Source organism: Strigops habroptila, chromosome 8 (assembly GCF_004027225.2).
Source record: "Strigops habroptila isolate Jane chromosome 8, bStrHab1.2.pri, whole genome shotgun sequence".
In the NCBI taxonomy this organism is placed as follows: domain Eukaryota; kingdom Metazoa; phylum Chordata; class Aves; order Psittaciformes; family Psittacidae; genus Strigops; species Strigops habroptila.
In genome coordinates, this window is record NC_044284.2 from 47,588,331 (window position 1) to 47,602,992 (window position 14,662).

Sequence of the window (14,662 nt, forward strand, 5' to 3'; positions counted from 1 at the left end):
GAGAAAAAGAGAATACTCAATTCATCCTTCAGTAACATAGCACTATGTATTCTCCTGCAACAATAATCCTACAAATACAGGGCTGGTAGGCATCTCCAGGCTGCTCTACACAGCTGGATCACATAATCCTTTTATAAACATACCTAAATCTGTATTAAAATATTTAGGAAGATCCCTACTCCCAGTAGGTACATCTGGACACTGTCAAACTATAAATAAAATCATAAGTAGAATTCAGACAATACTTGAAGTGAGCACAGTATGAAGGACAGAAAGAGAAATGGTGAATACACTCCCATCTCCTATCATGTGTCTCAAATTCCAAATAAATATGTTGTACAAGGTAACGAAGTATACAAGAAAGCATGCTGCTGTATATAGTTTATGCATTATACCATTTAACGTGAGCTTTACCTAGATAAATGTTCATAGGTACAGCATAACTATTAACATGGCTTTACCCCTTCTCAAATCTCAACTCCAGAAACCTAAAGCAACTCTTTTAGCACTGCAGCATCAACCACCACCTCGCACTTGGCAGTCAGAAGTGAAGGCACGGCCCCCCACCTAGGCAGGAGATTACAGGAGCTTCTCCTTCCTCTTCCTGAATCCTGTCCCCACTTGGCAGAAAGCACCATGCTCTCTTACCTTCTTCCTTCTCAGCTGCACCCCCTCACTATTTCCTCCTACACTATTTCCACTTTCACCACATTTTCCTGCTTATTTCCTACTTCCCAGTTCCTTTGCTCAGCCTCACTGATGCAACCTCACATCCCAGCTTCCGGGGTCATCACAAAGCTTTCATGGCCCCAGAAGATGGTGAGCCGACATGGATAGACCACGGGCAGGCTATCTCTCAGGCATTTTAGGGCAAATCACCCTGTTGTACCAGGGCCAGCATGGCACCTCTGCACCACTGATGGCTCTAAAAAGTGGTAAGAGAAGCACTGATGTTACTGTTGAACTGTGACCAGGGCTTCTCCTTCAGCAGTATATAACACTAGATAAGAAAAAGCAAAAATAATTACGTTTTTAAATATCTTGGTAGAAGGTATTAAAAGTAATCACAAGAACATAGAATATTAAGTAGGTTTTGGTACCTTTTTAATGTGAAAATAGAGAAAACCAGGAGGTCAAACATACCACAACAAAGAAACAGAGAAAGTAAAGGATCTGTAAAATAAACTGAATCCAAACATAAGCAATGTTTTATTGGGATATAGCAAGCAACCTATCAAATAGGGAACTGGTACAAACAGATTGAACAAGACTCTCTTTTAACAGAGATGTATGGTGACGAGACAGCTTCTTTCAGTTTTAAAACAAGGATTCAAACTGTTAAGTAAAGCATTAAAAAAAAAAAAAATCAACCATTACAACATCAATGACAGACAATATTAAAAATGAGCAGAATTTTACTCTTTTTATAAATTAAAAAAAAGGAATAAAACAAAGCTTTTTTTTTTTTAATTTTTATTTTGCAAAGCAACACAAACTTTTAAAAACCAACTATACTTTACATAGAACTACTATTCAAAACAGGTGAAAACAAGCTGAAAATTTAAAGGACAGCAAAAAATACACAACCCAGTTTCACCTGTTGGCAACACCTTCTGCTATCGAAGGGGTTATGTTAGTTGTATGTACAGATCTAAACATTGCAGCATACCACGAGTAAACCTTAATAAGGTCAAAATAGGACCCTCTGCAAAAAAGGGTGACTTGGCAAGTGTCAGTCCCATCCTAAAATTACAAGTAGCAATAATTTTAGTAGGTCTTTAGTGTAAACCAAAACCTACCTTAACTGGTTTCTCTCTCCCAAAGATGCATGTAAACTTTATTTGGGTTTGGGTTTTTTTTTGGTATTTTAGTTCATGAAATCAAGAACATGTCTGGCTCAAAAATGAGAATGACATACCTCCCTTTTGTTCTGGATACAGTGATGTAGCTATCTCAACATGCTCACTGACACTTCCTAAAAGAGAAAATCATTATGTACTATGTAAAAAATACACACCACCACTCTCAGTTCAGACTCAGTATATAGTATATTGCCAACTCTATCCAATAGGATATATATCATAATTTGGTTTAAATTCTTAATAGATATATTCTCTCTTTACAAAGTTCCATCACATGAAACCAAATTGCTTATTTATTGTTTGAGGCACAACATGACCCCAATTAGACAATTCGCTATAAAGAGTTGTTCTTTAGATGTTGTGTCTGTAGAGGTTTAACGTGATATTCATAGATTTTCAGCGCAGGCCCCAGTTTTAATGAAAGTCCAGTCAGTACATCATTTCTTGTCATCAAGAGTAATGATTTGCCATCAATTTCCTATAAGAAGAATTAAAGAGTTGATAAAGACAAATGCACATATCTAACAGATGAGAACAGTCATGCAACAAATGGAGGACTATTGCAGAGGATCAATGAGAAAAGAAATAGTAGCTTTTATTTTCCTTAAACTGTGTTTATAGCTGCTAAATTCTGCTGTCGGCTTTTCAAGTGCTCACCTGTGCTGACTAAAGCATAAATACTATGTACTCAAGCACAAAACCCAAATGAGCTTTATTTCAAAATTCCCTCCTTGTAAATCCATTTCAAATTAATAGGTACATGTGCAGATTGCCTAATTATCAACATTAAGAGAAGGACACTCTTAAGAAGGCAGCTTATAAAGTGCATTCCAGGAGAATTACCATTGACAGCGATAGGCAAGTTTGGACTAATCAGTATCTGCTAATAACTTCAGGTGCCTTCTTTAAAAGGCGAACCTTCCCATGTGTCCTGGGGGGAAGGGAGGAGAAGACTCCTGCAATCTGAAATTTTAGAACTACTTTTACTATTTACTATTTAGACTACTGTGGAGCTCAACACTCGGAGGGAACTTTTTTGTTTGATTGATTGTTTTGGGGGGTTTTGTTTGTTTTTCTCTCAAACTTTGGCTTTCTGACCTATTTAGATTAAAATCCTGCAGGCTTTAGGGTTGGTTTTTTTTTTTTTTCACTTCAAAACCTTGTTGTACGTTTGAAAACTACCTGTAAATGATTTTTCAAAGATCAAAATGGAAGAGAAAGAATCTATACCTCTCAACTCCCATCTCTGTTTTAGACATGGGACCATCCTTTTCTTCACACATCCCTACAGTTCAATCACAGTGCACTGCTCAGGAAACAGGAGCTACAGCTAATGCATTGTGGTGTGCCACAACACAGCGAGACCGCCCAAGGTTGTTGTAGCCCAAAGAAGTATATAGCCTTATGGCACTCTCCTGCTATAAGGACTGAACTTCACTCTGCTGTTGCATTCTTTTTTACTTTTAATTAAAAAAAATAAATTGTTAAATTTGTTATCAAGAGCCAACAACCAGTTCAAATGCTTGCATATATTGTTGTTGTTCATGATAACATATTGCCAAAATTTTGTATTTTTATAAATATTACAAACATCACACATCGATTTATCCCACTGCAGCATCTTAGAAATACTTACTGTTGTCTTGGAAATGTCAGATATCCCATCCTTGATTTCAACTCAACATAAAAAAAGGAAGACTTACATTAGAGTTCAGCATGAATTTGTCCAGACTAATCTCTCATATGATTTGGGAAAGGTTGTAAGTACAAAATACATGGGCAAACCACAACATAGTCAAAGGTCAGCTGTAAGCAGAATTTCTTTAATATCTCCCCAAGAGATATGACTGCCAGTCCCTCAAGGGAGCACGACATAACAGTAGTCCTAAAAGAAAAAAGTTTCCAGTAACTTTTTACCCAATTCTATCAGGTGCCTCTTTCCAATTACTGCTGAGAATGTTAACAGTTAAAAGCAGTTTCTACCCTCTCTTTTCCATTCATCACAATTCTTTCTATGGGAATTTTGACACCCGTATTTTGCTTATTGCTGTGACCTATCCTGAAGCTGCCTTTTCTGCTGTTGTTCAATTATGCTATGGAGGAAGAACAGCCTCCAGCTTGATAGGATCCAAATGAAATAAATCCAGTATCTGGAACAGGAGACACTCCAAGAACAGGAAAAAAGCATTGACTCCTTTCCCTTCTTCTTCCACAGCGGTCCCCGTGGATTCTAGAAATGTTGATGAATTGAATAGAAAACTGATTCTCTAAACATATATGGGTAGAAATGAGTGATATCTTTGTGTGTATTGTAAAGTCTTCCACTTCTTTTTAGTTTTCCACTTAAACCTGCTTCTGTAGATTTGTTAGTCTGTCCAATTTTTGGTACCAGGTAAGCTTTTGTATGCTTTGGTGACTTCTCTGAATTTCTTCTCTGCTACTTCTCTATTTTCTGGATTTTTTTCAGGACGCAACTTCAATGGCAGCTTTTGTTATGCCTTTTTAATGGCATCTGCAGAGGGACCCCTCTGCACAAATAGAGCTAATAGTAATTCTTCACTGTGCCAGGATGACCTCAGCAGCAATAGCATGTTGTCTTCAGTAAATGACCAGAGGACTAGTTTTGGTTCAAGTTCTCCCAGCATTCTTTCTGCTCTTTCTCCAAGTGACTGAGCACTGCAAGGTTTTACAGTACAGGTAACATGAAAGCAGGGCAGCCAGCATGTTCCCATGCTCCTCCATGCCATGGCTCTGCTAGAAAGCAGCAGTGGACACAAGCTAGCATTAAACCCCAGTTCCCCTTCTGGTAAGGCATTGCAGTGAGGCCAGCAAACTACCACTGGGTTTCTTGGGCTTATCTGGCTATCACAATACTAACGGTTAAGAAGCCACTTGGGCAACAATAAAAGTCAGGCATAGCACTAGCATGTCTCAAGACATGGCAAATAGCTTCAGTTTTTGAGTGAGCCACAGCCCCATGCACTCCCAGGGCTTCTAGAGAAAGCTTAGCCACGTACTGAGAGGCAGTGGTTATTTGAAGGTGTTCACACCCTCATCCCGCATCTGGTCTGCTTCCCTCTTTGGTTATCCTGGGCCTCCAGCTTCTCGGCTTCTCTGATTTGCTTTCTGATGTTATGGTTTTTTTGTTACTGGGCAACATATTTCAGTTGAATCTTTTTTCATCAGTGAGCTCTCTTGACTTGCTGACATCAGTGGAACTCCAAAAAGGAATAATGTATAATCATCATACAATCATCACTTCTTACCAGCACTTACAACACAGTTTTAATAAAACATTCTGCAGCCCTTAAAATGATTTCTCCTTTTCTTTAAAACGTTGTCAGAAAAAAATCCGGTCTTAAAAGTTCTTTGCGTCACTTGCTTTGGGTGAGTCCGGATGCATTCAGATTCATCAAAAGAAAGTGTGGACTCAGTTACTGTTGTGCAAAAGCTGAATGCAGTAACAGATCTCATGATTACATTCTGAGCTATGGATGTTTTGTAAGGAAACCATTGTGCTACCCCTACTGAAGCAGATCAGTGGAAAACAATTTCCCAGTGTTGTAGGTGAAACAGAATACGTTCCTTTACCATTTACAACCTCGTTCCCCTTCCAGTACATATTCAGTGCAATAGCAGATCAAGTTAATTTGGGTTTCTGGGGCCCAGGCAAGCTGCATTACAAATGGCAGAGAAAAATGGAGGTGGCCAGAGCTTCAGCTGCATGCCTGGTGACTCTACAGACTGAGGACGGCTAAGGGTTCAAAGTGAACCCGATAGCACTGCCATACATGGAAGGCCTGGAAGAGTTTGATAACAAATGCCATAAGTACACAGAGTTAAAGTTAGTGACTAGTATACAACATAAAGGAAACAGAACACGACCACTGGTAAGACGTTAGGAACAGGGTTATTCCTGGAACTGTTCCTGGTGCAGACAAGGAATGGGCTGGCAGAGCTGGCATGGAGGACCAGGTACTTGCTGCTCCTCGTGCTGCTAAGGGAATGGAGAGGGAAGGATGTGGCAATAACTTCTGCTGTGAATGTCTGTCCCACATTTGCTGGCTGCATCCTGATGGCAGCTGTTAGCCTCCCTCTCTAAGGCTTTGGCATAAAGTGAAGTTAGCAGTGGAATCACAGCCACATTTCTGCTCATGGCTACCCTAGCAGAGCCCTGGCAATACATTGCTAAAAAGCAGCTTACTTCAGCTATCCTCCTTAAGCCGCTTGCCCTCACTGCAGAATACTAATAAAACCTTTACACTCTACTTCTATGCTGCTTTCCATCAGACGTTGCAAATTGCTTTGCCAAAACTCATGAGTTAGTCTCACCTTGCTGCTGTTAGATAAGTAGTAATACTGCAGTATTATTGACAAGCCGGCTGAGGTGTAGAGAGGTTATTTGATGAAAGTCAGAGGTATCTGTCAGTATAAGGAAAAAAACTCCCAGAGGCTGCAATTACGTTGCCTGTGTGTTTTTTTTAAACCACATTTCCAGGGCTGTGGAGGAGACATGGATGCTGGTATTTAGGAATGGATACACTTAAACAATTTTTTTGCCTGTTTACCCATCTTCAAATTCTGAAAAATTAGTAGCAGTTGCAGAAAGAGCCTCTCTCTGCACCCTGCAAGAGAACTACTCAACACCAGGCTTTTCACCTGCAAGAACAAAGAGGTAAATTTAGATACTGTTATAGTCACCAATTCCAATCTCATGGGATTTCACTGCTCAGGTGCTGAAGGTCAGCACGATTAACCTGACCAACAGTAATGGCATTTCACATTAGATTTGCAGTTTTCCTACAAAGCTGCCCATAACTGGTACTTGCTCAGTGCTTTGGAAGGTCAAGACATCTATTTTGATTACTAGATGCAGGTGTTGGTTAACTAATTTCCTGGTAGTTGCACACAAACCTACAGACTTACCAGGGAAGGTGCTGAACTGACAATCTGGAGATGTAAGTTTCTTCTCTATGGAATAGGTGGGCTGTAGGCCAAGTAAGCCAACTTCCCTATTCCACCACAGTAATACACCTCACCAGTGTGCTGACAGGTAAGTTGCAAGAGGCCATATAACTGTTAAACTCTTTGCTCATCAAATCTACCAAAAGAAGCCATCCATTAGCATCAGCAGTTACAAGGCCCAGAAACGAAGACCCAACCTCTTTCTCAGACAAACATGCTGCTCCAGTGCCTAAAAAGATTCCTCCCCTTTACTACCAAATTGTCCTTTCCCTGTTTGCTTGCACTGCCAAGTTCAATGCAACCCAGCAGCCCCTTTGTTATCCTAGGTTTTCAAAAGCTACTTCCTTCTTAGGAGCCCCAGATTGTATAAATAGTCATAAATGTATCTGCACAATACACTAAGGAAGACAGGAATTACCATTCACATTTTAAATAACAGGATAGTGAAACTGAGTGGGTTGTACAAGATGCCGGAGGCCAAGGCAGAAAATTTGTTTAGATTCCTCACCTTTCACGTGACTCTCTTAGTCAAGTTCACACCTTGTTGAACAATATTATTACTCAAAGATCATTGTCCCATAGATTTTAACTCTTGACTAATGTGGGGTTTTCACTCCCATTTAACAGTATATAACCAAGTCCATGACAAAAATGTGCCATGTGAGAAACTGGTTGCAGTCAATAGGTGTTTCCTAACAGATTTACCTGTTCTTGAAAAGCATTGGCTTGTTCTTCAAACCCAGCTGTTCTGAAATAATTCACAACATCGGTAACAGCCCAGTCAGCAGGATCCGGAGGTCTCCCATTCTCTACTGAACTGCAAAGTACAAATCCAGACAAGTAATCACTAACTGTGTGCAGAGCGTCTGCTACTTCTTTGTGCACACCCCGTGTGCACCCCCTCCTTCCTTGTTCCTCCAGGAAAAGTATCCTTTGACACACCTCCCCATGCCCTTGTACAGAACAGCCATTCCTGTTCTCTTCCGTTTCAAAGACCTGATGCTGGGGACAACTGAGGTACCTGTCCCTTCAGAAAAGAATAAAGTATACGAATCTTCGCATTAGCCAAAGGTAATCAGTCAACTGGTATAAGTAGCTCAGCCCTGGGAAGGAGGACTCATGAACACAATGATTTTTCCTTCTCTCCTAACTCTTGGAATGTATCTGTCAACATGGCAACAAAATTCTGGTCCTAGGGACTCACACTGCAACCTCAATATCACACTGAATGCTGCACTTAGCTTTCTAAAAGCAGTTTCTTTCACTTATCACATGGAATATATACAAATCGCAGAGCAATGAGTAAAGGGCCAGAGTCTTACTTTTGTTCATCAAGTAACGACTGACTTCATGAATTGCTTCACTGATTGTGATTACACAGAAAGGCAACACTCAGCAAAATTGAAAATGAGAGTATGCAGCCTTATCAGAACTGCACTTTTTTTTTAATCAAAGAATGTCTTTCAATTAAGATTTTTGGTGCTGTGCACATTCTGAAGCTTAAGAAGTAAAATGTGAAAAGCACCAGAAAAAACATATACATATTTGTAAAGGCACTATTTGAAGTATTATATTTACATCTTTGCATCTTCCCCTAGACTATCACTTTCAATGACTCATCTTCTACTTAAAACTAAACGGACAAACCCCCAACTCCTCGGTATTAAAAAAATAAAACCAACAACATAATAAATCCTAAAAGATACTAAATTTATTTGTTCCTAAACAGCAAATAAAATATTCAATCTGTAAAAATACCTGATTTTATTTTGCTTACTTCCTGAAACACACTAATTCCCAGCTAAGTATGGTCCCAAACCCTCCTTCCCACAATTTCATATTTCAGCCCACGTGTTAGTTCTTCATGTAGCTTTTCTTTTACCGTTATGGAACTACAGCTTGGTCCAGCCCCATCCCAGGGTCAACTGCAATGACTGCAGGGGCTCTACCTTAGTCATTAACTAATCACAGGAAATAATTGCAAGTTTCTGCCTCAAGGAATAGCATCACGCTGCACCTCAAATGGAGCCAATTTCCACAGCTACAGTTGCAGAAGACTCAAAGGCATGTGGCAGACTGTTGGAGGCTGGCTGGATTTTAACCCATCTACCCACACAGATGCTCATTTGGCTTCTAGACTTTGTCTTCTCCTTGCCCTGCTGTTGCACATGGCTCTATTCTTTAGACAAGAAAAGGGAATATGTAACAGCCGTGGTGTAGCCATACACCCGTTTATGCCAGACATTCTGGATGCTGTAGTATCTTAAGAGAACTGGCATTTTAGGCTTTGTAACTAGATACTAGATGCACTGACAATGAATAAAGATTAGGCTTGTCTGCTTTTCACCACTGTCCCTGTGCCTTTATTGCCATCATGTGGCAGAAGCAGCAAGGCTTGCAAGGATATAGCCGTGAATAAACAGATTTTTAGCCAAGCTATTTATAACCACTTCAAGAAAGTGCCAAATACTTCCTTTGTAGATACATGCACATACATACTATATTCATTTAGAAACCACAGCTCCTGATCAGTTTAAATACAATCCCCATCTAAAAAGCCAACTTTGCCAGTAGTAGTTGAGCCTTTATCACCTAAGCCTCAGGGGGAAATGATTAAATGTAAACTGTCCTTGCACTGACGGCCTCCTTTCTTCTCCCACCAGAGTCCTCATTGTAGAAGCAATACTGCCAACTGAAGGTGGCTTCTGAGGGACACACACACGACACGATCTATTCATAGTCAATGAATAGGAAAACGTATTTTATGTTGGTGTGGTGTAAGCAATGTCTCAAGAGAAGGGGGAGCATGCAGATTTTAATGGCTGCCATCAGATCTTTTGATGCTGTGTCATAATCAGGTGTTTTATCAGCATCTTGAAGTGATGATGATGATGATGATTACTACTACTCCTCCTCTAGTGCCTGGAAGCCAAAGCATTGTCAAGTTTTCTTAGAAGGCTTGTGGAAAAGAGATCTGAAGGAGACGAATGAGGTGCAGCTTTGCAGAAGTGTTGCAGTTTGAAAGGACAGACTAAGAACACACTCTAGTACCTTTATTTGTGTTTTGGGGTTTTTTCCATTTTGTTTTGGTTTTCCTTGGGTTTTGTTTGTGGGGTTTTGTGGGGGGGGTTTTTTGTTGGTTTTTTTGGTTTGGGTTTGTGTTTTTTTTTTAATATATCCATATATGTATATATCTATCTTACTACAGCTTCTATAATGTTAAAGCAGCAAGGCCAAATTTTTCCACACAGAACTCCACTTCTCAGATCGTAACATCACTCAGAATTGAGAATTGCCAGTCCTGATCTAAGAATTGCTGACCTCTGAGGATACAGAAATGCCTCCAGAACAGCCTGCAGTCTACCACACTAAAGGAAAATTGTAGAGCAGTGCACACCACGTCTATACTTTATTCTCACCCTAGATCTGAAGTAAAAACCCAGTTTAGGCCTTCTCCAGTGAACAGCTTAAAATATGTCTTCCAAAAGAGAACTGACACCAAAGACACATGCTGCTGCTTCTACTTCTCAGCGATGCTGGGCAGTCAGCAGAGAAGGGCATATGTCTCTCGAATGAGACAGAGAGGAGACTTCCGCATAGGACACACCTCTCCCTCAGGAACTGGCTCTACAAAAGCCACTAGCAGACAGGTGAGCAGACGAAGGATACTGGTTACAGGGCTACCACTTGTTTTAGACTCTGGTTGAGAGGAGAAATCAATGGAGAAAGGTACTCCCACTTAAGTTACTAGCTTCTATATCTCTCCATTCTACATATCACATATATTCAGTGCCTCAGACTTTTACGTTTTGAAGCTGAAATACAACAAAAGTAATTGAGAACAGGGAAATGAGTTTGAAATGAGCAAAGATGGAGGTGCCCACCATTGCCAGTCTCATTAGGTCAAAGAAAAACTACAATCAATATCCATGTGCTGTTTACATAAACTGAACACTATGGATTCACTTACTTTTTGACATCCAGAGAGCCATTTTCCTTGTTTTCCATGTCAACAGTTAGCATGGGGAGGATAGAGGTTTCTTTTACTTCAGCAACTGATCAATAAGGGGGAGAAAAACTGTGTTTAATTATTGGTAGTATGAAAAGAGCGACATAATGTAACAGAAACAAGCATTCTACCAGGACACAACCATGTTTCCACTTGAGAGCACAGGTGCTGTCAAAAGACTGTTTTCCTCAGAAGCCTGTCAAAGCTGATAATAACTAATGAATTAGGAAATAGTGACCTGTGCTTCAAACACAAGAAATATTTTACACCTGAAAAATAAAGGAAGGTAATGTTACATTTGATCCTTCTTGAAACTGGTAAAAATTTTATCAAACTATATATCCATACGTGTAGAGATTGACGTGCAATATGTAGCTAGATATCAAGGGAGCTTATTATGCCTTCAGTCATCCTGCTATACAGAGGATCCAAACAGACGTATGATCTTATCCCTAGTGAGGATAAGATGTGAGGTTTTGAAATACATAGCCTTGTCCTACAAATGGGGAATCCAGGATATAGATCAGCACAAAGTGACTTATACTCATTTCACACATAAGGTAAAGAGAGTTAATAACTGAGTGCCAAACTCCTGAGGCCTAAATCTGTATCTTATCGGTAAGACCATCCTTCCTTCACTAGCACAGCGTCTTCTATAGGTACTGTACACTGGACTCTGAAAAGGAAAAGAGCATACGAAGGACACAGGAGAAAATCCAGTTTGCTTCCCTCCTTGCAGCATGCTGGAATACTTCCACTACACAGCTTTTCCCACCGCTCCCCAGAACATGCAGAAATGACCCAAGCCTGTTCTTTCTATTCTCGAGTAAGCCATTTCTATTTCAGAAAGCACCAAAGAACTGACCAAGGACTCAGGATGTTCTTGCTGTAGCATTAATGGATGCCAGTGAAATGTCACAGAGCTCTGGGAAGTACAGAATAGGGAAATCATGCTCTTCAGCTAAAACTTTGCAAAACCAGAGAGGAGCAATTAATATTGCTGTTAAAAAAAAAAATTTTTTAAAAAGACCCTTTATTACACAGCTAGCAGCACACAAAGTACCAGCAAAACAGTAACGAACTAATCAAAAAGATGCTTCTTCCTGCACCGCTGACCAAATAACGCATTTCCTCGAAACACTTCTTGGTTCACCTGAGGTGCCTGCAAAACGACAACCGCACCAGCCCGCCTGCGGGAGGTCCCTCACCCCGGCCGCGCAGGACCCGCGGCCACCCCAGGCTCGGGGCACGGCACCTCCCGCGGAGGGAGCCCGCGGCCACCGGGGCGGCGCGGGGCTCCCGGGGCTCTCCCCTTCCCCCGCGGCGGGAGGAGCCGGCTCCTCCGGGGCTGTGTGGCACGCGTTCACCATTTTACAAGCATCTCCGAGACCGTTCGCCAGGCAGCACTGCACCACATTGTCATTTTTTGGCTGGGGGGGGGGGGGGGGTAAGGGGTGAGGGGGAAGTAAGACAGAAAAACCTACCTACGAGCAACTAAACCAAAGCATTGCTACGGGCTGCTCCGGAGCCCGCGGCTCCCGCCCCCCCCGCCGGCAGCGGGGCGCTCTGAGGCGGCTCAGTTTGACACCGGGCAGCAGCCCCGCCTGGCGCCCGGCCCGCCTGACGCGCCCGCCACACACGGCCCGCACCAACCGCCGCCCGCGTCATGGCGCCCGTTTTAAAGGCGCAGCGCTGCACCGCCTCCCCAGCTCCCCCCGCCCGGCCCGGGGCCCGCGGGGTCCCCCCGCCCGCCGCCCCGCAGCAGCTCCTTTCCTCGCAGGCGCCCGCTCGGCGGAGGGCACCCCGGGGAGTTTGTCGGACGGGATGGGAGCAGCGACCGACCCCTCCGGGGAGCGGCTTCCCTCCGGCAGCGCTTACCTGCGGGGCAGCCGCGGTCAGGGCGGCGGCGGGCTGCTGGCACGGGCGGCTGCAGGGCCGGAGAGGAGTGCTCAGTGCCAGATTCATGACCTGAGTTTTTTGGGACCTCCTTGTAAACATTTCTACTCCTCCTACCGAGTGGGGTGTATGAAATAATGGTACGAGTGGGGGAAAAGGGAAAAAATCCGCAGATGTTTTTTGAAGGATGCGGTACTGAGCCGAAGAAATTTACACAAGGTGAGAAAGGGGAACAACCAGATCTCGGGAAAATTAAAAAGTTACGTAAAATTCGTTTCTAGGACAAGTTCGTCAACTTGCAGGTGGCTATCAGACACTTGGTTTTCTCTCGAACTGGAGCATCCGCAAGAGCCAGGAAAGGGGAGCAACGAAGGGCAGCACCACCACCAGCACTGGGGGAAAAGTGGAGATGGAGACAGCGATTCCCAGGGACAGCTACACCTCTTACTTGCATAAGCGCCATATCTTATTTCACAAGGAGACCCACAGATACCCACGGGATTTGCTGTGCAGTGAGGTACAACTCAAAGTGCCCACAAGCAGTTGACTAAGTCTGGTCCACTGGCAATCAAATCTCACCCACAAAGATTAATACAAATGTTGGCACATTTCTCCAACAGTTGCACTTTTTTTTTTTTAATTACACTAATTTTTTAATTTCTTCTCCCAACCTTCTCTTGATTCAGGCTGTTTTCTAATGGCGTAGAAGCGTTACATGGATGACACGCTGCCAGCGCTAGGGAAATCGAGCAATACCAACCAACCCACCCTGCCTTCCCCACACGCCCGCTTTGCAGACCCGCTCCACACCAGGGCTGCGTTCCCAACCACAACTCAGATGCTGTGACCTTAACAGCCTGGGTTAGTACAAATTTGTGGGATGTTTTACTTGTAGAATTTCCCTCTGAGTCAAACGACTCAAACTACACCCTTGCAGTTTACCGAGAGGCAAGAGGACATTCGAAGCTACCTGGGGATTTATACAGAATCAGCTGGTGACTTCAGCCGATTTCCGCAGAGCAAGTTACGGCTCTGTGCCACAAGTGCCCCAGCCGGCACGAGCAGAGCGGGCATGGGGCTGGCATAGGCACCCTGCATCTGTCTCACTCACAGAAGCAGCTGGGTGCATCCTGGCTGCACGCATGGGCAGAGATCTGAGTCACTTAACTGCTAACCAGACAGTTACAAGCACTAAAATCACAGAAAAAGCTCACTTTTGTGCAAAGGACAGTAGATGTGACTTCCACAACCATTTCATTTTGCCCAACTTACATGCTGCCAAATAAATAACCAATGCTCACAAAAACTATGCAAATAATGGGACTCAAGTATTGATAGGAGCATTGAGAACAGAGAGCAGCAGGAGTCTTTTGAATTTAAATAAATTCAGATGAACAAGTTAAATAGAGTATTAAACATACTGCACCCTAAAGAAAACCCTCTTTACTTCACATCCCAAAGTGTGCTGTAGAACGTAGCATATTTGTGTTGGACAAGTAAGGCAATTCTTTTTTGTCTCTCAAGAAATAAGCATTCTAAATGAGGCCATAATGAGTTTTCTGCATCAGCTGGTTTCTAACTTTGGTAATGAACTGACATTTGAGGATACAAATATAAACCAGCTATTTTACTCACGCTCTCCCCTTCCTTCCATCATGTTCTTCAATTAATCCTTGGAGTATTTGAAGTGAGGCTCACGCAGTGCGTGCATTCTGTCTAAAAGACCTTGAAGAGCAGAGAGAGGAAAACAGGCTGTGCAAAAATTCAATGTGGATATGATCAGTAGTTTGTATTTTCATTCATTGGGGTAAGGTAATTTAATTAAAACAAGATCATGCCTGGAGGGAGACAAAGCAGGAAAGTGAATTAGACTTTTGTTTGACTATTTGCATCCCGCTTCTGGCACAAAAACAGTTCCAGGCCATCTAGG

The 14,662-nt window shown here is 42.4% G+C and overlaps 1 protein-coding gene across 3 annotated transcripts; it reads right to left on the reverse strand.

The window, feature by feature from the left end:
* Positions 1–1,186: 1,186 nt before the first annotated feature.
* Positions 1,187–14,419, reverse strand: SAMD13 (sterile alpha motif domain containing 13). 3 transcript variants are annotated; one of them, XM_030495875.1, is made up of 5 exons: positions 14,368–14,419; positions 10,798–10,882; positions 7,533–7,644; positions 3,499–3,539; positions 2,265–2,340 (listed from the first exon to the last, which is right to left on the reverse strand). In XM_030495875.1, exons 1-5 carry the CDS (start codon positions 14,387–14,389, stop codon positions 2,313–2,315), a joined length of 288 nt encoding a protein of 95 aa, XP_030351735.1. In that variant the 5' UTR covers positions 14,390–14,419; the 3' UTR covers positions 2,265–2,312. The 3 variants fall into 3 exon arrangements, with proteins under 3 accessions (XP_030351733.1, XP_030351734.1, XP_030351735.1); XM_030495873.1 differs by lacking the exon at positions 3,499–3,539 and having other exon boundaries at positions 1,187–2,340; positions 14,368–14,403; XM_030495874.1 differs by lacking the exons at positions 3,499–3,539; positions 14,368–14,419 and adding an exon at positions 12,321–12,518 and having other exon boundaries at positions 1,187–2,340.
* Between the last annotated feature and the right edge of the window lie 243 nt (positions 14,420–14,662).

Coding starts and splice junctions, on each gene's coding strand:
- SAMD13 (XM_030495873.1), bottom strand. CDS start 14,389: ATGATGGAAGGAAGGGGAGAGC. Junction 7,645..10,797: donor GGCTCTCTGGATGTCAAAAA/GTAAGTGAATCC, acceptor TGTACTTTGCAG/TTCAGTAGAGAATGGGAGAC. Junction 2,341..7,532: donor CCAATGCTTTTCAAGAACAG/GTAAATCTGTTA, acceptor TTCTTCTTATAG/GAAATTGATGGCAAATCATT.